The following is a 24064-nucleotide window of genomic DNA, read 5'->3' on the forward strand; positions in this document are numbered from 1 at the left end:
AGTGCACACAGTGCTCAGCATGGATGGCAGCCTGGGCCATCAATTATTAACACCATGATTACTATTAACATGTTATAATTACTATTATACCATATATGTGTACTATAATACAGTAGTATAGCATGCTGCCATGTCTGCTATACCAATTATAATATCTACTACGCTACTGTTAGTGTTATTAATAGCAGGAATATTTGTATATATCATACTAATATCGTATGTGCTGGAGTTTCACATCCATCTCTGCCCAGTAAGAGCCTCCAGCCTGGTTCTCAGCTCCATGTTTGGGGTCTCAGATGTGCCGGAGATGTGCTGTGATGCTGCTCTGGTCTAGAAAAGGGGGTTCTGGGGGACAATGCTGTAGGGAGGTGGCTTGCTTTTAACTCTGGGTGAGAAAGATTTGTTCTTGTGCTTAGGTTTTATGGGGGATTTGGTGACCTGAGCTGGGGCCTGTGCTGCTGATGGGTGAGGAAGGTGATTGCCCTCGCCCTGCATGTACCCAAGTGTGTCCCAAGAACAGATATAGATATAGTATTAAATTCACTTTATCAGCACCCAAAACATCTGGTTTGGGTTCTGGTATCAAGAAAAGCCCCAGGTGCATCCTTGAGGCTGTCACGGCAGAGAGGGGACACCTGAAGCTGTAGGAGATACTTGGTGACTTGACCTGAAGAATACTCTGAGAGCTTCATAGTGCTGCTTAATTCAGTGTGACCCAACCATTAATTCCCCTCTTCTCCCTCCCAGCTCCGAATCCGTGCAGGGAGTCAGCAGTGAGAGATCCATTTTTGGTTTCATTCTTTTATTTTCCCGTTGCTTTTCCGCTGCATATACAGTACTTAAAAATGAGATCACCTTCACATCAGGCATGTACCATGTTTATTAACAGCAAAAAAAGTATTACCTAGGTTTCACTCGAGACCGATTTACAGGATAAATAATTGTTTCAAATTACTTAAAAAAACAAACAAACAACAAAACCCCAAAGAATAAATTAATAACTTAAGTGATTAGCTGTCCACAGTGATTTGAAAACTTAATAACCATTCAAACAGTGACACCACAAGAAGACACGTACTGTACAGTTTGCCACAGATTACTCTTGTCCTTCCTTCTACAAGTGGAAAAAAAAAATAAAATAAAATACTCCTCTTTAAGAACAGTCATAGGCTTCGAAACACACAAAAATATCCCTGCGAATCGGCTGCCGATGCGACGGCTCCGAAGCCGGGGCTCCGACCCTTCCTCGCAGCAGGTTAAGAAAGGGAGGGTGAAAACTACCCTAATTTGGCTGGGTCCCATCCCACACAACGATGCCCAGAGTCAGGGGGGACTTTGCCAAGGGCTGGGTTGAGTGGGATGTAGCTAAGCTAAAGGTTTGGTCCTAACCCTATGGGATTCGTCGGGGGGCTCTGCAGGGTCCTGCTCCCTTCCCTCTCCACGATGCTCCGCGTGTCCAAAGGGCTCTCAGATAAAACATGGTGTTTTCAGGGACAATGTAGTTGTCAACTACTTAAAACTCACTGTGAGGTGGGGAAACAAACACTAAAAATCTTCATTTTACAGGCTGGAGAGAAAGCAGGATACAGGGAGTTCAGGCGCACTCCCTTGGCCCCTCTGCAGATGAAGTGTGGTGTCACCCAAAGGCCAACACTAAAAAGGATGGTTTGTTACCCCCTGGTTTTGGGGATAAGCTCTCCCACGTAGGTTGTGGGTTGGCTGGGTGACACCTCGCTACACATCAGCTCTTCTCAGAGCAAGCTCTGAGGCAGGAGCCTGGTTAACAGCACATCTCTCAGAGCTGCAAAGTGAAGGAGATAAAATCACAACTACACAAGGATGAGACACAAAGGACATGCTGCTGAGGGGATGGACTGCTTCAGGCTGTGGAGATATCATGACACCAAGGCTCTCACCGAGTGCCTGGTGGTGACGGGTCCCTGTGGTGCCAGCCCTGCTCCAGCAGGGCCACCCTGAGCAGGGGGCCCAGCCCCACGTCCAGGCGGCTGCTGGAGATCCCCAAGGAGGAGCCCTCAGCCCCTCTCTGGGCAGCCTGTGCCAGGAAAAAAAATAAAAATAAAGAAAACCAAGGAAAACAAGCGATGCACAATGCATTTGCTCACCACCAGCTGACCAAGGCCCAGCCAGTCCCTGAGCAATGGCAGCCCTGGCAAATTTCCCCACGAGTTTTATTGCTGAGCATGGTGCTTGTATGGCATGGGACGTCCCTTTGGCCAGCCTGGGTCAGCTCCTGGCTGTGTCCCAGCTCCTGGTGCACCCCCAGGTACCTTGCTGGTGGGGCAGCACCAAGAGCTGAAGGTCCTTGGCTCTGTGCGAGCGCTGCTCAGCAACAGCTACAACACTGGTGTGTCACCAACACTGTTCTCGTCACAAACCCGGAACATAGCACCATAAAAAGCTACTACAAAGAAAATTAATGCAATCCCAGCCCATGAGCCGTGCTCAATGGGTGGAGAAAAGGAACCAAATCCTCCTGGTACACTCCTGGGAGTGGGACCCTGGGGTTTCAGGGCTCAGGTGGGGCTCCAGAGAGCCCTGGGTCAGTCAATGTCTATCCTAACAAATTTACAGGTTCAGGCTGTTCCCCGGTGGCTCAGACTGTGTGTCCGTGTCCTGGATGACTTTACCTGGGCCAGCCAGCCCTCTGCCAGGTGCAAGGGGTGGCCCCAGTGTGGATTAGGCCTCCTCACTGGGGTGTATGACCTTAGGTGTTGAGCTGTGCCTTTTCACGTCATGGCCAGAGAAGATTTTAGGATACCACAGGCATCCAGGCACTGCCTTTGGCCCCTTCCCTCATATGGAGGAGGCCCCACTCAGCCCCAGCAGCAGGGTCTCAGGGGAATTCAAGGGGAAGGGATGTTTCTAGTCCCACTCCCTGCCCTAAACAGGGTCAGCAGTAGGCTATGACCCACTTGCTCAGGCCTTGACCCAGTCAGGTCTTAAAATACCTTCAAGGACGGAGACAGCAGAGCCTCACAGGACACCCTGCAAAGCCACGGCACTGTGTCCCAATGACCAGCCCAAGAGAGCCCCAAAACGAGGTTCCTCAGCATAGCTGGGTCTCCACTATCTCCCTGTAGGGCTTCTCCTGCACACCTGAAGGATGAAGTGCTCTGGGTAAGGCCTGAGAGCAGTGGGTGCTGCCCTTCTACCAGCACGAGGCCCTCACTGAGCAAAACCCTTCCCTCCACAAACCCCCTCTGCAGATCTGACTTGAGACATGCCGAAGGAGGTGTGGAAGACCAAGACTCAAACCTTTCTGGCAAACACACCTGCCTTCTCTCCTCCCAGCCCATATACAACCCTGGTTGGTGCCTGTGAGGCTCCAAACCCATCCCAGTTATCCTCCAGGCAACCCAGGCCCTGGCCACCTCTTGGTGCCAGCCCCATCTGCCAGTCTGCCCCAGCACAATCTGCACACACACGTATTTTCTTTCTCCTGTTTGAGACTAAACCTCATCCCTGTATCCTTTCAGAGCCAGCAATTTATTTTCCCTTGAACGTTCAAATGCCAATTCAGAGCAAATTGGTTCCAAGACAACTCGCACGTCGCACGAGTTGCTGCGAGCAGCAGGTGCAGACTCACAACATGGGATATGTACATGTATTTTGGGAAGTTTCTGCCTCTAAACCCACCAACCTAGCAGTTCTAAAGCTCGGGGGGAGCTTTCTGACATGGCCCTGATGCTTTCTAAAATGAACTGCTGAGGCCGTAGTCCTTGTCCTGCAATCGACCCTTCTCCATGAGCACACACACGCAAAAGCACAGCCCTTCTCTTAAAATGAGCCCATAAAGCTGAAGTGCAGGCTCTGACATAAGGATTCGAGCCAGGTCTTTTGCTTGCAATTAAAATGAATCATTAGCAATGCTCTCGGCTTCCTAAAATACCTACTCCTAACAAAAGAGCCAGTCATACTCGAGCATCCGAGTATAAAGTGGATGTGATAAACTCAATGCCTTCAGGACAAAGTTCTTGGCAGGCCGTGTAATTAAACCAGCTGCTTTTCGATACAGTTTAAGACTAAATACTGCACAAACATTAATCATCGGGGACTGCTCTAATCAGCCCAGCAACTGGCAGGAATGACTATTTCCACTGCAGCCATCGATTTCTTTCAGGAGGGGCTGGTATAGTCACGTCCATACAGCAGGGATGGAGTCGGCGAGTTGCTGCTTGGTATGGAGGGGCCGTTTGCTTGATGGTCAGCAGGGGAAAAAAAAAGAAAAAAGAAAAAAAGGAGGAATATATTTGTTTCTGGGAAATTGGAAATGCAAAACCCATCTGTTTTGGCTTTCAAGCCACTGCATCCTCAGAAATGAGGGTTGCTGCTGCCTCCCCCTTGCCTCCCTGCTTTCAGGGTGCTTTTGGGACCCTTGTCTTCTTGACCCCTGATCTTCTTCTGTGTACAGCAGGCTAGAGGATGACATAGGAAAAGCAAGTTCCTGCTTGAATCATGTTAGCTTTTCAGCAGGGATGGTGCAGAGCTCGTTCCCAGCCAGGCCAACACCCAGCAGGTCCCTGGGCTTGGCTTTTCCCTCACGGGATGCCAAGACCACAGGATCTGTCTGCGTCCTCTTGATGAGCTCACCGAGCTTCACGGGAGTCTTTGCAGTGACTTCAGCAGGCTCTGGACCAGGACAATGTTCCATCTCCCCTGAGATGCAGTGATGAAAGGGGCTACAGAAAGCCCTGCTCCCTGCTCTTCATTTCATTATCTCACCATGCAAGCCCTCAATGAGAGGCAAAGGCCCCTGCAGGCTGTAACACTCCCTGGCCTTCACAAAGCATCTGTCTGTGTTAAATTTTCCCCTTTGGGTCATTTTTTTTTCCCCTAGATGATGATTATTTTTACCAAAAGCATTAGGATATTTGCTCCATTAATCCTGTTAATGGCCAACACTGCAATGTCTTACAAGGGTTATTGGAGCTTTTTCCATTAATATCCTTCCATTTCATGGCAAAAGAGAAGAAAACATAAACCAGGGATGGAAATTGGAGACTTACAAGGCAGCACCCAGCCCTTAAGGGCCCAGATCCCATACCTGCGTGGGCCATCTCTGGCCCCTTCCAAACTCAGGCCAAGATTAAGCAAATGTGCTAACACTTGAGCATCAAGAGTCAACACAAATGTTTGTTTTTTGTGGTGGGAGGCAGAGCCTGGGTTGGGCAGGGTTCAGCTGGAAGGAAGGGTAACTCAAGCTCTTTAACAAAAACCACTACCTGATCTTTCTAACAGAAATGATCTTTGTTCAGCTCCCAGCTCGCAGTTGGCCTGTGTGTCTGTGTCAGTGCCCACTGTCTGGCAGCCAGGCCTCTCCATGCCGATCGTTAGGCCTTCCTGTTTTAGTGAGATCCCAAATTCTTATTTCTGCAGAGAGCTGCCTCTTCCTTCTTCTTCCTTGTCCACTCCAGCTTCTCGCGGAGCGATCCCAAAGCCTGGCTGTGTCAAGGATGCAGGTGGGGGCTACCACAGATTCCCATCCACAATGGTCAAAAAGTCCTATTTGTGTTGAAGAAACATCATCGAAGATGGGGAAAAATACAAAGTCCGTCCCTTTGTGCCCAGTAACAACTGACTTTTATGCTACATTACAGCTAACACCCATTGAGACACCCTGTCCTGGCTCTTCTCACCAACCTCTTCCCAAGCCCAAGGCCTCACCACCGATCAACATTTCAGTTACTCCACTCCTTTTGTCTCCCAGATGCACCTCACCAGACCTTCTTCACCCCAATCCAACCTCTAAGGTATAGCACCTGCCTTCTCCTGGTCCCCACAACAGCCTCCTGCTCCCTCCTTCCCACTCATCCTCGTGCCAGGCCGGACACCCATGGTCTACAGAACCTCTCTACACTCCTCGTACTCAACCACCGAGCTTCTCAGGTGGCCAGGGATGTAGGACACTTCCTCTATGGCCTTCTTTTAATGCCACAAAAGGCAGATTTGGGTTTTTAGGGCCAGGTTCACTGGCAAATGACTTCAGATAGGCTTAAATTCTCCAAAGCCTCTCTCTCCAAACTTTGAGAGATGCAGAAGAGCATCAACAACAGAAGACACCCCAACTATCCTGGCTGTGTCATGCATGCATGCACGTGTGAGCACATGCTGGCATATATACGGGTATGGTGGGGCAAGTTCTGGGCTCAACGGGGCAGTCTGGATGCTCGTCAAGCCCCTGAGGGTTAACAGCCACAACCAGAAACACAGGGGCTGTCCCATCAGGGGAACAGCTGTCAGAGGACTTGAACACATCATTATTTACAAGAGATGGGATGATGAAAGTAAAGTCAGACAGGAAGGGTCCTTACTCAGTTTTGGGGTTTGGGAGGAGGCAGAGAAGAGGGTAACCATGAGGAGATGGGGAATGAGGTCCTGTGAGAGGTGCTGTCAGACGTGTATGGCATGGTTTGAGGGTACGGCATGGAAGAAGACGGGGAGAGATGATGTTAGCACGTACAAGGTGGCTTTAATAGCTGTAAGCAACAGACGTGTAGGGTGAAACCTGGTATTGCTACGTTGAAGTTCCTGGATGGCGCATCCAGCAGCTAAAGCACAAACCTAGCCACCGAACGTGGTTGCTCTTTACCATCGGCAAACAGTATCCGCCAAGTCTTCCCCTGAAATTAAGTTTCTTTTTTGTCTTAAAAGAAAAAAAGTCGTGAAGACCCCCTCCCCTTGGCAGACAACAGTCTCAGGGATCCAGCCCAAACAGAGCTGGGAAAACCACGGGGATATTTGCCCGCTGAGCTGCCTGCCCTGGGTGCTACTGCTTGGTGCTCTTGGTGGGCTCTGAGGACTGCCGCACGTCAGTCCACTCCTGCATGGTGCTCTGCAGCGCCTGCGTCTTCTCCTTGTCCACTTGCACGTAGTCAACCTTCTCATCTGAGGCGACCGACGAGGTGGAGGGCTGTGGGGAGGAGAGACACGGCCACCCGTGGCCACCCGTCAGCTCCAGAGGCCACCAGATCCTCCCCGGCCTTCCCCCGTAATCCATAGCTCATCACCCTCCCTCTAACCTCCTGAATATTTGGTTGGAAACGTGTTACCTACCTGCTGATATTGCAAATTCAGCTTTGCATCATGCTCGTTTTCTTGTAAAGAACTCAAGAATAATTATCGATGAGCCAAAAAATCCCAGCTCCAACCCTATTAGCTCCACATGCTCCAGATTATTTTAATCCCCTTAAACAACAGGGGAGAGCTGCTGAGTTAAAAGGAGATTTTTTATTTTTTTTTTTTTTTCCCATATTTTCTTGGGCCCTGGAAGCTCTTCTGCCTCTTACAAGTATTTCAGCTGCTGCAGCTGGAGCTAGGTGATGGTTTGGATGGTGCCAAACCCCTTGTGGTTTATTATTTAACTCGGTAATAGCTGCAGAAATACTGCTGGGCAGAAAGAAGGAATCAAGGGACAACTTTTAAATAATATGAAGAGCTAAGCAGTGGGATGCTTTCCCTGGAAATGAGGTGGTGGTTGAGAAAGCTGAGGCCAGTGCAGAGGTGGCTCCCACAAAGGTTCTCCTGAGGTCCTCCCTTGCTCTATTCTCCTGTGATTCACTTTAAGTCACCAATGTCTGGGTCTTTGGAAGCTTCCCCTTCCACATTTCTACTTGACATTTGGTAGAAGCATCCAAATGTCAGCAGGAGACAGATAGCCAGCACTTTCTGCGTGAGCTCCTCAAAGCATCTCATGTGGAAGATGTCTGGTTTTGGAGGGCCTGTTGCTCTGAAGGAGCAAAAAGTTCTGCTGCTGCTTCTTTGGAGACCTCCTGACAGCGTCTGACTGCAGCACCAAATCTACAAGCTCTAGGAAAATTTCTGGTCTCATCAATATCCCTGAACCCCTCAACACCCATGCTTCTGGTGACACCTCCAGCAAAGCTGCAGACATAACAGAGACCAAACCTGACCTAGAATAAATACAAGAGAAGATCTGCAGGAAAAAAAAAATCACTCTTCTGAGGTTAGTAACCCTGCCCTGCACAAAAACCCTCAAAAAATGCCTTGCTGTTAACCAGAAGTTTAGAAAACCCCCAGTACCTTTCTGTGTGGCCCTGGTGAGCTCGGCTGGAAGTCCAGGGCCAGATAATCCACACTCCCAGAACTCTTTTTAGGCGCTGGGCTGTTGGTGCCACTAGGAACAGGAGAAGCAGAAATGGGGTTTTGCTAATGCAGGGAAGAGACAGGAGAGATAATGAGCATTAACATGGGAAGAAGGATAAAAAAAAATAAAAAAGGAATTAACACACATCTGGCAAAGAAAAGCTTCAGTGGCACTTTCAAAAGAGGTCCCAGCCTGGAGATGCTCTCACCTTTCTCGCAAGGACCAGCGTGTGCAGCACTGCTGGGTTGAGTATGGGACTAATAAATACAAATTAATCCTCAAGATTTTGTATATCAGCCTTTCTGCTGCCTCTGTGCTCATTTTATTCACATGCCTGACATCAGACGTAAGCTCCAGCATTTCCTGGGAGCCACACCTCGTGAGGCCAGGCCAGTGTTGGGATCTTTGCTAATCACAACCGTGCTACGGATCTGCTTGGCCCCCTCTCCTTTACACAGCCTTCAAAATATGCTTCAAGTCAGCAGCTTTGCAAAGAGAGACAAAATCCCCTCCCTGCGAGCAGGGCCACTCCCTGCTGCTGCTCCGATAGCCCCTGCCCTCCACACAACCATGATGTCAGCAGCTATCAGGAGGATATAAAAAAAAAAAAAAGTAAAAAAAATCAACTTAAATCAGGAAAATTTATCCTGACAGCCCATGGGCGTTTTCATACCCTCTTAATTCCTTGTAAAGTGGGTAATAGATGTTTCTGCTCTCATATTGAGTTAAAACCCCAATAGGATGTGCCATTTTAGGAACAAAAGCCGCTGTTTTGTGCCTAGCTGGACAAAGGGATGCACACTACATCCCTCCTGGTGCTACCAGAATCCCTGTGGTGCTCCCATGTCACGAGCTAGGAATGTGTTTGCAGCACTGGGGGATGTATACATCCCGTTGGGACCCTATATCTTAGCTTCTCACCATCTCAATATTTTAGTCCTTACCATGGCCACGTAGTTCTCCTCGCTGTCTCCTGAGTCAGTGCTGGTGATGCTCTGGGAGGAGACAGGGCGACAGTACTGCAGCGAGCCGGCGTTGAAGGTCTGGCTGTAAGGACAAGGGGCAAGGATTTAGGGACGGCTGCGGGGGCTCTTCATCCGTGGATGGGAAGGGATGGGAACGGGCAGCACTTGATGCCCCAAACATCACCACGCTCATGGTGGGTGGTGGAACAGAGCTGGTGGCATTGAGGCTGACCTTCCCATGGGTCAACAAATCACTCAGTTGGTCTCCTTGTTTTGTTTTGTTTTTTTCTTTCTAGGACCTTTTTAATAACACCTTGCTTGCTATAAATCCATAACTCTCCTGCTATCAGCTACATAAATCTGTCCCCATAAACACTTTTATCTCACAGGAAGTATTTCACTGGGGAGGATGCAGAGCCAGCCTCCATGGAGGTCCACAGCAGGCTTCTCACCTCCAGCCCCGCCACAGCTCGAGGCTTTGCTTACCGTGCAGGGCCCTAGCTGGATTTTTTTTTTTTGCTGGAAACCAAAATCTCCGAGGCGTCGCCTTGTTTTCAATTGGCCAGATCTAATTACGGAGAATAACCTAATGCAATCAGCATCTGGCATTAAAGCCCATGTCTTAAAAAGCTATTTGTTGCCTTGCAGTAAAGGCAGGGTCATCTGATTAGCTGATAAGGGGGAAAAAAACAAAACAAAACATTAGCTTCTCTGGGCTTGGACATCTTGTCAATCCAAGCCCGCTCGCCCTTTCCTGGTGCAGTGTTTTCAGCGCGCAGAGCCCATGCCCTGCAGTCAGTCTCCACACAATCCAATTTATGAGAAGAGTCATAACAGCCAAGCCTGGCTTCTTCCTTTCATTGGACAACATCAGCCCGCGAATTAGCAGCAGGACTGGAACTGTGTGAATCCTGTTATTTTTGGCCAGCAGACTTCGCTGTGAAGTGCTTTGGTTTCGTTTTGCAGGCTTCCTCCAGGCTAGGCTTTGCTTTCAAGGCAATCCAAACACGACTCGGTCAAACCCTGCGTTTTTAGGCTGAAACAGGGTTTTTGGGGATAAACTGGATGTGAATTTGGTACCGTGCCCCGAGTGTGGCTTGGTTTGGGGTCACTCAGCCGTGTCACGAGTTGCGGCAGACCACAGGTCCTGCGTCGGAGCCACAGCTCCGCGGGTGGTGTCAGATCCCAGAAATAGGAAACGTCTCCGAGGGATCTTAATTAGCTGCTCGGCCACATGCTGGGCTTTCATGTGAAAGCCTAACCTAAACCAATTCATCTTCCTGCTGCTGGCTGTGATGTGGGGAACATGACTCTGGCTCTCACAACGCTTGATGGAGCTCGCAAGCTCCATCGGGCTCCTCTTCTTCAACAGCATCTGACCCCAAAGTCTGGCCATGATGTATCCAGGGAAATCCCTGAGTCCCAAACCACCATGGTGTGGCAGGATATTTTAAGAAAGAATCACTCTATACATGTAAATGCCCAATTCTCATCTTCTTCTCAGGTAGCTCCTGCTGGGCCCTGATGGATGAGGATTTAGGGCAAGGCGGACTTTTTGCTCAACGTAGCCGCTCCTATGTTTGTATATTTTTCAAGACATGACCCAGCTCTGCAGCTCCTGCTTCTAACATCAACAAAACAAAACAAAACAGGGCGGAAGGGGTCACCCAGCTTTTAGGGAAATTCAATATGCATCATGCAGCACTCACCTTGGCCTGGACCAGGATTTTGTGACTGGCGATTTGAAGGGAAGCTCATCGATGACGGTGTTGTTCCTCAGGTCCAGTGGTGATGGCTTTGCTGCGGGGGGGGAGAATTATTTATTCAGATCACAACAGGCATGAGAGGGGACAGTCTGCTACAAATTGCTTGTTGCTTCCCATTTTTCTCACCAGCTCTACAACCCTCCTTGCTGAAGACAAATACCCCCAGTCCCAACCCCCTGAGATCATTTACACTGGGACTGGGGAAAAAAAGTGATTTTTTTTTTCTGACCCACAGCCCCAAATTTAGATGGATGGCCCCAAAAGGGGAATGGTGCCTCATTTGGGAGCCATGATGCCTCGTTGGATGGGAAAAAGCCCACAGCCAGGCAGAGCTGACCAAGGCTTCGGCAGCACTGAGCAACCTCTGGCAACAGAGGGACTTGGAAAGGAAATTTGTAGGGTAACATGAAAGCTCTTCTCATCCTGGGGGGTTCATTAGGTGGAAGAGAAGAATGCTGTGCTGCTGTCCCAGCCCTCATCTGGTGCATCAATCGGGTCAGATGCTGACATACTAATGATGGGATCACCACAGTCTTCCTCAAAGAGGAAGGGTATGGGAAAGAGGAAAATTTGAGGGTCTGACCATGCTGCTGGTGACACAAGACAGATGTAGTCCAAAATATCACAAGGATAGAAGGGTTCCTGGGACGTTTTGCCCACAAACACCCATTCTTACCTTTCCGGTCGGGTTTGAGGTTGCGGTTGACCGGCGGGGGCTGGATTTCACTCAGCCTCCTGTGGCACTGCGCCATGGCTCCTCCTTTGTGCAAGGGGAGGGTGGCCGAGGACAACCCCACCAGGTCAAAGTGATGCGGCCCCGGGCTCATGGGGATGTAGAGATTTTGGGAGTTGTCGTTGGCTTTCTCGGCGTGGATCAGGGGCGAGGAACCGGGGTTCATGGGGACGTAGTTGTCCTCCGAGTCGGCGCTGTGGGAGCGGGCCACCACGGCCTTGGCCTGCTGGGGGACAAGTGGGAGGGCATTGAGAGCATCAAGACACTGCTCAGCCCCAGCCTGTAATAAGGGGTCCAGAAGAGGGCCACTGAGATGATCAGAGGGCTGGAGCACCTCTTCTATGAAGAAAGGTTGAGGGAACTGGGCTTGTTTAGCTTGGAGAAGAGAAGGCTCTGGGGAGACCTCATTGTGGCCTCCCAGTACTTGAAGGCAGCGTATAAATAGGAGGAGGAACGCCCAGGCTGGATGCAGCTCTGGGCAGCCTGCTCTAGTGGCTGGCAACCTTGCCCAGAGCAGGGGGGTTGAAACTAGATGATCTTTAAGGTCCTTTTCAACCTGATTCTATGAATAAGCCCCTCTGCATCTCATCATCATCACCAAACCAGCCTTAACATCTCAGCACGGATGGAAGGGACCGTCTGTCCCCTGCTTGGCCATCGGGTAGCACTGAGTGTGTCTACCTACTATGTTTTCAAGACCCAGAGGGCAGGGAAAGGTTTTAGTTACCCAAATGGGTGTCTCTTCTCATGCTCAGAGTGATCTGCAGAAACATGCTTAACGTGGAAAGTCAATTTTCTCTGGGCTCTGGCCATTGCACTAAAATGTAATATGAAAGGCCACTGTAAAGTCATTTCCAGTTCAGGAAGTCTTAGAAAGTGCACGAGAGAGGCTGTTCTGGCAACATGTCAAAATGCAGCTCGATAGCTTTTAGGAAGAAACCTCTGGGGCCGTTTTTTTGGGGTCAAACCTCCAAGGAACTCTGTGGAAGCACCCAAAGCAAAGTTGCACTGGGTTGGGTGTTTGTCCCTCCAGCTCTGTCCTGCAGGAAATCAGCGACACAACCCTGCTGGAGTCAGCTCTGTAGGACGAGACCCTGAGGTCCTGCCTGGAACCGACTCCTCTCCGAACCTGTAAGGCCAACTCACCAGGTAGGAGTTGTACCCGTCGTGCATGGACTCCACCGACTGCACGGCGCTGCCGCCCCCGTGCTGGGGGTAGTCGTACGTCTCGCAAGAAGAAGCTGCAACACAACAACACAAAAGCACGTGTCCCAGAGCATCCACTAACAAACGGGGCTCCCCAAAGCAAAATGTAGGTTCTGGGAAGGCATTTTGTATTCCTGCTGATGGTGATGCTGGTAGGATGACGCGGCTCGAAGCCCATCACAGCTCCTCTGACACCCTGTGGTGCTCCCTCCCAGTTAACGCCTCTCCAAAGCAGCAGTGCAACTGCACGTGCAGCCCGGACCTAACCTGGTTCTGTCAAAGTGCTGCAAAATGCCAGGGTGAAGACGTCAGGTAAGGTAGATCACGGTGACAAAACTGGGTTAAGGGAGAGCTTCGTTACGGCCCGCTTGGCAGATAAAGGGCTATCAGTCTCCTACTGGGGGAGGAGGGGGTGAAGACGGGGTGAGAAGCTTTTAGGTTGGTCTGTAGCTGAGCTTCTCTTCGATCTCCAACCTAAATGTTGGTATTTAGGTAGGAGGAGATGGAAAAGTCATTTCAGGGATGTGTGTATCATCTGTAGATTGTTTTCTCTCCAACTGCTCTTTCTAAGTTAATTTAGAACTAAATTAAACTGAATTCTAAACTAAAATTCTTCTGCTTGGGAAAGCAAGAATTGTATGAACTGGGTTAGATTAGGTGATAGGGAGAAAAATGTCTCTTTCCAAGAGTCCTCTGTTCTCTGCAGGGCTAGGAACAGTCCTGCAGGACTTAGAGAGGGCAAACTCATCCATGAGTCAATGAGAAGGGTGCCTCTGCCTTACTGGGGATGTTGGGAGCTGGAGATGTGCAAAATTACCTCCCAGTCTGGTGAGCAAAACAAAGAGTTAGCTCCAGGCTGAAGTGAGTTCTGACAGCCCTGGTTATAAACTAAACCAAAAGCAAGGTAGAAATGGCAAGCCCTGGGGAAGAACTGCATTGGGGGGCAAGTTTGGGGTTTTATTTCGAGGCACAACGCAGCCAAGAGCCAGCTGAGCCCCTTGGGGGTGCAGGGCCCTGGGGATGCATAATAAAAGCAATGAGCCCATTACAAAATAAAAGCAGGGCCGGATCCTCACTGCAAAAGAGCTTTTTTGTGTTCAACCCCACGTTGGCTTTTGCAAACATCTCCCCTGTCTCTAACACAACCCAGTTGGACCTCCCTGCCCAAGGCTGTTGGGAAGAAATTCCCCCCCCCCGCTGCTCCCAAGCCCCAAATTCACCTCGGTGCAGCCTGCTGTTCTCCACGGCCGGCAGCGTGTTTCTCCGGGGAATGGTGGCTGCCATGGGGGCCAGCCCTAAACTTTCCCCGGGCTGGGGTCTCTGGGGTGGGCTGCCCCACCGTGGCTCTGTCTGCCCGGGTTTTGGGGGCCGGGGAGGCGGCGCGGCGGGCGAGTCGCTGGCGGCCACGGCCAGAGCGTTGTGGTTCTTGTCCAGCGTAAACGTCCTGGGGATCTGGTAAACGGAGAGCGGGGTGGCAGGGACGTCGTAGGAGTCCGTGGAGAGCTCCCCGAACTCCTTGCACAGGGCGTTGCTGGGGGTCTTGTAGGTGTAGACGTCCTCGTTGTCCGTCTCGGAGCTGGTGAGGCTCGATTTGGGGTGGGAGTAGGAGCCGAAAGCCCGCGGGAGGTCGTACGCGCTGTCCCTGAACTCCGAGTTGTGGCGGCTGGGTTTCGGCAGGCTGTAGAAGCCGTGGAGCTGCGCGCCCACCCCGTTCACGCAGTGCCCGTTGCCCTGCGAGAGCTTCTGGACGGCCGTGTCGCTGCGCATGAAGAAGGACGACCTGGTGGCCTGGGAGAAGCTGGCGCTCCTGGGGAGGAAAGGGGAGAAAGGAGCTGAGATGGGGGGGAGATGCTCCTGGGGTGCACCGAGCTCTGCTCCCCGTCCTTGCCACCCTCCCAAGCTACATTGGCCAACCCCGACATGATGAGAACATCTCCGGCTCGTCCCAATGTCCCCAACAGCCCATTTTGTCCTGAAACACCTTCAAGATGCTCACGTGAAGTCAACCTCTTCCCAACAAAGCTCACACCGTGACCTTGCTCTCTTGCAGGGCCATAAAGCCTCTGCTCGGAAGGATGGAGAAAGCCTCTTAAGGGAGAGCTGGAGGGAAAAGTGCTCACTGCAAAGCTCTGACTGGGTCTCTTTGCTCTGCTCCAGCTGGGGGCAGCCCCTAAAAGCAGCTTTATAGGATCAAGGCACCCGCAGGAACCTGTCGTGCTGCCCGAGGTGCACCTCCTGTTTCGGGGATGGGGCAGGGGGCTGTTTGTTACCGAAGCTGAGACAATTTCCTTCCGTCGGCGCTCAGAGCTGTAGGAAGCCAGCGATGGGCAGGGATGTGTTTTGTTTTTCTCTTCCTTTCATTGTGGCTCTATTTAATCGCTCACTCGGCTACGGGGACGCGTGGATGGCAGGATGGGGACGCTGCAGCCCCATCCTGGAGCCCCACACAGGGTGCTGCAAGCCCCGTGGAGGCCAATTACACTCCCTGCAGCTTCCAGCTGGGAACTGGGGTTTTGCAGCCCCGATTGCAAGTGGAGAGGAATAAATCTCAGGGCTGAAGTCAGACTTACGCTCGGTTCCTCGGTGGGGAGCCGGGTGGCGTGGCCATTACCTCAATCTTTTGATTTGCATTGTGCTCATGCCCAGGGATGGAGGCTGAGTGCTCATTAGCTGCCGAGCCCCTCTGAGCCCTCTGGCAAAGCGCGTTTCATCCTCAGCCTCCCGTTTCATCCCCCCCCTGCTGCTGCTGCCTTCCTCCGGCGTGACTTTTTGCAGACCACATCTCCCCCTGGCTTGGCTTTCTGTTCCCAAACCAGCAGATGAGATGGTTTTCACCCCAAACTGGCCACTGTGACTTCTGCAACGACGAGCAAATGCAGACGCAGCAGTCGGGAGCAGCCCTTGGGCTGGGGCAGGTTTTTGGGATCGTGTGCTTGCAGCCCAAAAAGAGCTCAACCAGCCCCATATAAACACCCCCCACATGTTGGGAGCCCTGCCACGGATCCATCACCGAGCTGGGGAAAGAAAACGCAATGGTTACAGGGGGATTTCAAGCTGCAGATCCCTGGGGAAGAGTCAGCTCGGTGGGAGAAGCCAGGAGATGTTGGTTTACACCGCTGGGCAGGGCTGCTGGCTCTGTTTCATGGAGCCAGCACGAGGTGGCGCTCAGAAATAGGGCTTATTTGGGAAAAAAAAATAAAAAAAAATTCCAAGCTGTGATAACGCCGATGAATCCCCACCGCCTTTGGAGCTGGGTTTGCCTGTGAGACATTCAGCCCGTTCGGCCGAGGATTTGCAGCCCCTCACGGGTTAATAATTCAGCATCAGCTGCCAATTAGCTACTATTACCCTCATTTTATGGATGAGTAAAGTGAGAGCTGCAGAGTTGGGTGGGGAGGGATTCCCAGCAGTGCTGCAGCCTGGCCCCCTGAACGGTGCATCGATTGGGGAGATTATTTCTGGCCCAGTTGCAGAAGCTGCTGCCGGCCAGTTTCTTTGCCCACCAAAGCATCAGAAACTTCTCCTTCCTTCTCGTCCTTCTCCTCCTGCACTTCTTCCTCCTCATCCTCATCCTCCCTACGCTCAGGCTCTAGGAGGGCGGCTTTTAGGTATCATCACAGCTGGAGCATCAGAGAGCTTTTTTTAAAACACTGCTCCATTAACGCCATCTGAAGTTAATTATCTGACCCTTTCTTTTTTTGTTGTTGTTGATTTTTTTTTTTTTTTTTTTGGTAGGGAGAGGCAGCTGCGGCAGGAAAACCCAGCGGAGGCAGCAGCCCAGGCTCTGCGCTCACGCCCCGCCAGCTGGGCTCCGGCCGCTTCTCCTCCATCCCTCCTCGCTGCTCCCGTCAGCCAAAAGTCCTCACAACCGAAAAAACTCACGGAATGACACGGGGTTGAGGTCGGAAGGGACTTCTGGAGACCATCTGGTGGTCTCCAGAGGCTCAAGCAGGGCCACCCCGAGCAAGGCGCCCTCCTCCAAGTTGGGTTGAGTTGGCCAACCCCAACCGTGGCTCCCCGCGCCTTCTGCTCCCGGCAGTACCTGGCGTTTTCCGACTTTCTGCTCATGCACTGGTGGAGGAACAGGTAGTCCTGGGGGGCACTGGCGGACAGGGTGCTCTGGAGGTGGCCGGCGGGCGAGTCGAAGGTGAAGAGGGTGGGCTGGCTGGAGTGGGAGGGCGCCGAGGACTTGCGCTCGCGCAGGAGGTGGTGGTTGGCGCCGCTGAGCTCCGCCGGCGAGGACCGCGGCGCGTGGTTCATGGAGGCGATGCTCCTCAGGGTATCTGCAGGGAAAAAAAGAAACACACCGGTGTGAGCGACCCCACAAAAGGAGTTCTGGATGGGTTTCCTACTCAAATGCTTTGGGAAGTTTCACAGAATTTATTTATAGCTCTTGGGGACGCAGCAGGAGGCTCCTGCACTTGGAGCAAAAGCAATGATCGGTGGTAGATCGATATTTTAGCACTAGGTGGTCGATCAATGTTTTATCAGATTTTGTTAAGTTTTATCTTTTTAATCATGTTTTATCATATCCTTTGTGGCTTGCAGGGATGTCTGGGGGATGCCAGGCCAGCAACTGTGGGTTGTTAAAACCTGGTTAAAAAGGGAAAGGAAGAAAAGAGCTTTTGTGCCATGGTTTCTGCTGCTGTTTTTCCTTAGAGACCTCCCGTGGGAGGCTTTAAAGGTGTAATTCAAGTCATCTCCATCCCTCTGTGTAAGGACATCACTGCCATTCTTCTACAGTCGGGTAAACTGAGGCACAGGGCAGGAGTTTGGATGGACCCCGTGAGAGCAGAGCTGGAAAACATTCCCCTGTTCCCCAATTCCCCATTAATTCTGTGACTCTGAAAGAATTCCTGACATTTTCTGCCAGTAAAAAAGGAGGCAGACCCAGCTCCCAGTGCCCTCTCACCTTGATTAAGGAGAAATACATTTCAAAATATTAAATAGGTTTCAATCGAGAATATCCCAGAGGTCAGGAATAGCTGCCCAGCTACTCCAGCCCCTTGGCAAACTCCTGGAATTTGAACCAGGAATGTTTTTTTTACAGCCAAGCTGTAAACCCCATTAAACATGAAACCCCCCAAGTCCCCAGGGTGTGGAATATTTTGGGAAACCTGATCCACCCCCGGCTGCAGTGGTGTCCATCCTGTGTGCACTCCTGGTGTGCAAAACACTCGTGTGGCACTGAGGTCACCCTTCCTAGAGCTCCGATTTACATTTATTTGGTGCTGACGCAAAAATGTAAAATAAAATAAAATAAAATAATCCCAAATCCTAACAAAAAGGCCGTCTTTCCCCAGATTAATCTATTCTTTTTGGCAATCAGTGATCTAAGAACCACTCCCAGGTTTTCCCTGGAGATCGTGGGATCTCCAGCTGCTGCTCGAATTCAACCTCAGAAACCCATAAGGGAACCAACACAAGGATGAGGGGGAGTTTCCAGGTTCCCAACCCCTTTTTTTTTTTCCATTCCTTCTCTCAAATCCCTGATCTTCTCCCTACGAAGAGGCTGTCGTGGCTCAGACGAGGAGCCGCTGTGCACGGGGTGATTTTTCACTGACTCCTGCCTCGTGTCAAGATACCAAATCGATCCGTCTGCTGCTCGCTCACCGCCGCTCCATTTTTATTTTTTTTTTTCCCAGTGATGCTGCAAACTTCACCCGACACAGAAAAAGTACATTAATAAAAGCCAAAGAGCGGGGCTCGGCTCTATTGTTCGCTTTGTGCTAAACACGGGGAGGATCGATACGCAACATTGACATTAATGGTGGGGGATGAGAGCTTAAAACCTCAATTTCTGTCTTCTTTGCATGGGCATTAAAAGTCCCTCGGTGCTTTTCATGGGCGTAAATGGCCGTCTCGGTGTCCTTGGACAAAACACTGCCTTGACCCTTATTCTTATTAAATATTTATCCCATAGCAGTGAAGACACATCCCCGTTGGAAAAGGAGCCCTGAGAGCTCTGGGAGTCCCAGGTCTGAGCCTTAAATCGAGTACTTTGAGATCCACCGGCATGGTGGAGGAGCCCACAGCCCTGTTGCTCTCCAAAATAGGGTGTCTGCACCCAAAATGCCTCTTGGGAACGGCCCTAAGGTCCTGCTGTCTCCTGAATCATGGTCAGGAATCGCCCATGGCATCGGGTTTTGGCCAAGACTCTTCCAAGGAAGGTGCCATGTCCCCAGCTGGGGACAACCAAGAGCAGTGCCAGGTTGGGGCCCTTCTTCCCTGAGCAGTCCTCTGCAGGCTCTGCTCTTCCCATGGCACGGGAAAGCCTCAGGAAGCCAAAATATGCCCAGGAGTAAGAAATTGCATTGATTTCCTTGTGCCAACGCATCCCAAGGGAAGAGTTGGGGTTGCACGGAGCAGACAGCGCCCGGCATCCCCCAAATCACAACACGTGGAGGAGCCCCACGAATCCTGCACCACCAGGGGAAATATTCCCAAATTAACCTCAATTTGGGGAAACCGGAGAGCGCGGCAGCCACTGAAAGAAAAATTAATTACGTGGTGGTGATCTCCATCAGCCCGACAGCGTAAAACGAAGCGGGGGATGAAGGGGAACAAGAAAGCAAAGCCCAGCGAAAGCACCTCTGCTTCCCCAGGGGAAGCCAGCTCTATCGACGGCCGCATCGATTTTCAAAATGAATTCCCAGCCCGCTTCCCGCGGCCACCCGAAGCCCGAGAGCAGCAGCGGGAGTGAATCCAGGGCTCACGGAGTCCATTAGGGCCGGGAGATGAACTCCCTAATAGCAGGTGAGAGATGGATGGCCTCGCGGGCCCGGGAGGGGATTGCAGGGGCTGGGAAGATAAATCCTGCTGCTGCAGGAGGGGACTGCTGAGATTGCTTTTTTATTTTTTATTTTTTATTTTTAATGTGTTTTTTTTTTCTTCTTCTTCTATTTTTTTTTTTTATTATTATTATTTTCTTCTTCTATTTTTTTCCACTAGAGAAGAAAGGGAATCATGCACGCCTGGATCACACCCCGATGGTGCGTCCACGCTGGGCACTTGGCAGACATCCTTTGGGGGTCTCATCTGGATGCCTCCGGGCGTTGTTCTCACCAAAGATGCTCAGCTCACTCTGGGCAGGACCCCAAAAAAATGATATTTCCCCATCCATCAGCACCATCTGCCTCGCAGCCAAGGATAAGCCCACGGCCCTCGTTTTTTTTTTTTTTTTTTTTTTTTTTTGGAGGATGAAACCTCCCAAATCCCTTGGCTTTACGTTGAGATCTTGAGTTTATGTCGAGGGAATGCATCGAGTATAGCCAAGGAGGGATGAGGTCTTGTTCCAGCTCCTATGGCTGTTCCCAGAGGGGCAGAGTTAAGGCTGTGGAGCGGGGCCATATGGGAAGTGTCATCTTAACCCCATGTTTCCTGGCCGGAGCTCCTCCGAGGTTGGGGAATTCGGCTCTCACGCTCTGCAAGAGGCGGCGTTGGACGCCCACAACCTAAAACCCGATGTCGACAGCACGGCTTGCATGCAAAGACCTCGTCGGGCTCGTGCTGCAGATGTTGTCCTGATCCTTGAGAGGAGAACCAGAAGCAAAACCAGGTTGGTTTCGGTCAGCTGAAGGCGTGGTGCTCTCTGGTCCGGGTTAAAATGTGCCTTTTTGGCCACACATCGCAGCAAGGGGAAAAGAAATCCTCATCAGGACTCCGTCCCCGAAGAACAAATCTGCAGCTACAAACACGGCCGGCAGCGGCCCTGACTAGGCTGGGAGCCAGGAATTTTTTTCTGAATGTTTTCGATCCCCCAAAGCGGTATTTCCCTCACTGCTGACAGCTCTGAAGTCCCTCGCTTCCAGCAGCCGGCTAGTGCTATGTGCACATCCCTTCACACGATGTTCCTGCGCTTATCTGAGTGCAAGAATTACTCAGCCTCCTTCGGAAATTGTTGCTCAGAACAGCTTTTTTATTTTTTGTTTTTGATTTTTTTCACCGTAGCAGCAATGTTGGCTTCCCCCCCCCCCCCGAAGGCAGAGGCTGTGGCTACAACCCCGGTAACCCACGGAGAGGGAAAGGTGCAGCCAAGGAGGTGGTGATTTTTGGAAATTTTTTTTTAATATTCCTGTGCTCCCATCAGTGGTTGCAGCAAGGCACCAGATTTCCTGATTTTTGCCTGAAATTGGCTGTGATACACACCCCACGCTGCCCATGGAGAACCAGCCCAAGCACCCTTGCAAATAAAGGTTTCCCCCGAGCTGCCCTGCAAGTAAAACCCCAAAACGCCTCTCCAGGTGATGCTGTGCCATGCCCTGGAGCCTGTGCTCCATCGCTCGCTATCTGCGAGCCATCATTTCGTCTGGGGACCACGCTTGGGCTGTGCCACCCCTCCACGATGGCAAACCACGAAGCTTCGGACCGTGCTGCTGAATCCTTGCCAGCCACAACTGGTGGCCGAGGATTATTTTGTCATTTGGGGAGGGAATAGAGGAACCCGCTAGAAATAATCCCTAGGAGAGCGCAGAGGCGTCCTCGTGCGCTACGCTTCCCCCCAGTATTTGGAACAGCTCCATTAGGAAAAAAAAATAAATAAATAAAATAAAAAAAGGGGGACAAAACCCCCATGGGGATCCGCCTGCGCCTCCACTCTTGCTGCCAGCTCACTGCTAGAAAAAAAAATAAAGAAAAAACACAAAGAAGAAGACAAACAACCCTACCAAAACAAGCCCTCCGCGTGCTTCTCCTGGCAGGGACAGAGCAAACAACACGTCCTGGGGATGAGTCACTGCCAGGACGCCCTGGGATGCTGTGAGGATGAGCGCGGGGAATGTTTATTTCCCCAGCTCTCGGAGCCGGATGGCATTCGAAAAAAGGCATCGTCGGGCTGAGGACACGTGCAGAGGCACCGGCTAAAGGTTTTCTCCAGCGGGTGGGTGGGGAAGGGCGTCTGGTTTGGGTGATTTGCCCTCTCGAGGAGCTGCAGGAGAGGGTGCAGGGACCGTAGTGATCAGCGCTGCCCAAATTGTGGCAGCAGAGCTCCCCAAAATTAAGGATGGGGCTTAGTGGGGCTGACCGCAGCTGCATCCTCCACTGCAGAGGAGCCCAAAGGAATAAAATGAGGTGCTTTTGGTCATCTGGGCTGTTCTTTTCCATTTGATTTCTGCTGTTTATTTCCATTTGCTTTCGAGAAACCGACTGGCTGAGGGAAAGGAGCATCTCCGCTTCACAGACAGGGTTCAGCAGCTAAGGGCACGATTTCTCTTTCCCAATTTCAGCCTTCCGAACGATTTTTGGCCTAGGCTGCTCCCCTTAGGTTTTTCTCTACTGCCAACAGCAAAAAAAACCCCAATTACTTGCACATGCAGCACAGGATGGGAAGAATTACCCTAGAAAGAGGTGACGGGAGAGGCAGGGAGGCAAAGATCAGTGGAAATAAATAGCCATTAGTGCCAGAGCCCTGCTTGTATTTTTGCACAAAAACACTAAAAAATGGGGTGAATGCAAGCGATTTCTTCTGCGTTTGCTTTGAATGGGCATGGGAACAGGGGGAAAAATCCCAGTGCTGGGGAGAAAAGGAGAGAGAGGAGAGGGAAAGGAGCCAAGCCAGATCACCCTGACCTCAACGCGTTACACATCCCAGCTATCTGAACAGGAATCGATTCTCTGAAGGACAAAGGGGCAGGAGGGAGAGCGACAAAAGCAGCCGAGCGGTGGTTGTGGCTGTAGCCAAAAAAAAATAAAAAATCCCCCAAAACCCTGGGGACCAGGCCACCCTTGAAAGAGCAAATCCTTTCGTGTCGATATTTGGAGGGCAAAGCAAAGGGAAGCGAGGTGCCCGCAGCCCTGGTGTCTGTGCGACCTTGAGCATCCCACCTGGGACACCCTTGGCAGAGAGCTCTGCCTGGGGACAGCGACCTAAAGCTGGGGACGAAGGACAGGTTTGAAACATTAAAGCCCTTTTTATGGAAAGCTCAGGTCTTTAATGTTCCGGGAGAGCAGAGAAAAAACTTTTTGCTATGAGAAAAACATGAACCTGCTTTACTTATGCATGCTTTAGTGCCATTTCGATTCAAGGGAGAGCACAGGAGGCCCAAATATTTGCACTTGGTATTACAGAAGAGCTGCCATCCCCGGCTCTTTGCAGAAGTGATTTATTTCCAGCTCTCCTTACCTTGGGGGAGAAACCTTATAACTCCCCGCTTGCTTGGGGAGTCCATAAAACAGCAGCGCTGTTACGGGGCTGCTTTACCATCACCCAGCAAAGAAGTGATGGGGAAGGGAAGGTGACCCCCGAATTTCTCCTCTCCTCTTCCCTTGGAAATTTTGCAAGCACGCATGGGACCAAAATGCAGGAGTTTGGCCCCATTTTTTTCTCCATGGCTGCAATACGGTGTCCCTAAACCAGAGAGCGGGGTCAGTGTCAGCAGGAGATGGTTCATCCCCAGAAAACATGCCTGTAGGGACAAAGACTCAAAATAATATCACTGTTTTCCTCGTTTTTCCCCTGCTGGATGCTCAGCTCTCCCTGGAAGTCACCGTGGAAGACCCCAGACTCCCTTTTTCATCGATGCAGACTTCAGTTTCAGAACCAGTGCCTCCGCAAAGGTGTTGCGGGGCATTTTTCTCATTTAAGGATTTTGTCTACATGCCAGGCTCAGCTAAAGAAATCCTAAAGGCGGATCCATCCCTGAGATGTTGAGGGTCAAACGCAGGGAACAAAATCTCCGCAAGCAATGGGAGGACTGCAGCTTGCACAACGCGAGCTCTGCGACACCGATGCTCCAGCAAAGAAAAAAAAGCAAAGTGCCACAAAAGCCATCCTGGATTTCTCTATCCCTCATTAAAAACCCGAGCCCAGCCCATTTTGCAGTCTATTAACAGTGCTCAGTGGAGGCAGAGAAAGAAAAGGTCCCTTCCTGGGAGCAGCTCGCCTTGCCATCGGGTTAGAGATGCCCGTGACCCGCCAAGCTTCATGCATAAAGAAATCACGAGTTTAGTCACAGAAAAGGCTTCAGTAGCAGCTAAAATCTGCACGTTTCCCTCTCCCTCTTCTTTTTAAGATGTAACGATTGGGAAAAAAGACTTAAAATTTATTCCCCACACATCGCCATAATCAAATAAGATGCTAATGTTATTAGCATGGGACCTTGCATCGCAAATGACTTCGAATCATATTCCCTTTCCAAGCGACAGAGTTTCATTTAAATCGGTCTCCACAGCAACTGGAAGCAAAATGCGGGATGGAAATCTTCCTGGCTGGGTGTGTGAGTGAGGAATTTCATGGCGGAGCCATGGTTGGTGGGCCCGTGCCAGCCATCTT

The 24064-nt window shown here is 51.0% G+C and overlaps 1 protein-coding gene across 3 annotated transcripts in view; it reads right to left on the reverse strand.

Moving 5' to 3' along the window:
* Positions 1–792: 792 nt before the first annotated feature.
* The window catches only part of GAB2 (GRB2 associated binding protein 2), a 75533-nt gene continuing 52261 nt past the window's right edge, over positions 793–24064 (reverse strand). Inside the window, exons 3-10 of one of the 3 annotated variants that reach the window (XM_082778449.1) lie at positions 16838–17078; positions 14016–14602; positions 12736–12830; positions 11533–11812; positions 10800–10890; positions 9070–9172; positions 8062–8187; positions 793–6931 (exon numbers count right to left, since the gene is read on the reverse strand). In XM_082778449.1, coding sequence (XP_082634575.1) covers positions 6788–6931; positions 8062–8187; positions 9070–9172; positions 10800–10890; positions 11533–11812; positions 12736–12830; positions 14016–14602; positions 16838–17078 — 1667 coding nt within the window. In that variant the 3' untranslated portion in view covers positions 793–6787. Of the gene's footprint in view, positions 6932–8061; positions 8188–9069; positions 9173–10799; positions 10891–11532; positions 11816–12735; positions 12831–14015; positions 14603–16837; positions 17079–24064 lie in introns of all 3 variants that reach the window. The other 2 variants (XM_082778448.1, XR_014319018.1) reach the window with 2 other exon arrangements.

The sequence above is a fragment of the Aythya marila genome (genome assembly GCF_965140915.1).
Source record: "Aythya marila genome assembly, chromosome: 1".
Lineage (NCBI taxonomy): Eukaryota > Metazoa > Chordata > Aves > Anseriformes > Anatidae > Aythya > Aythya marila.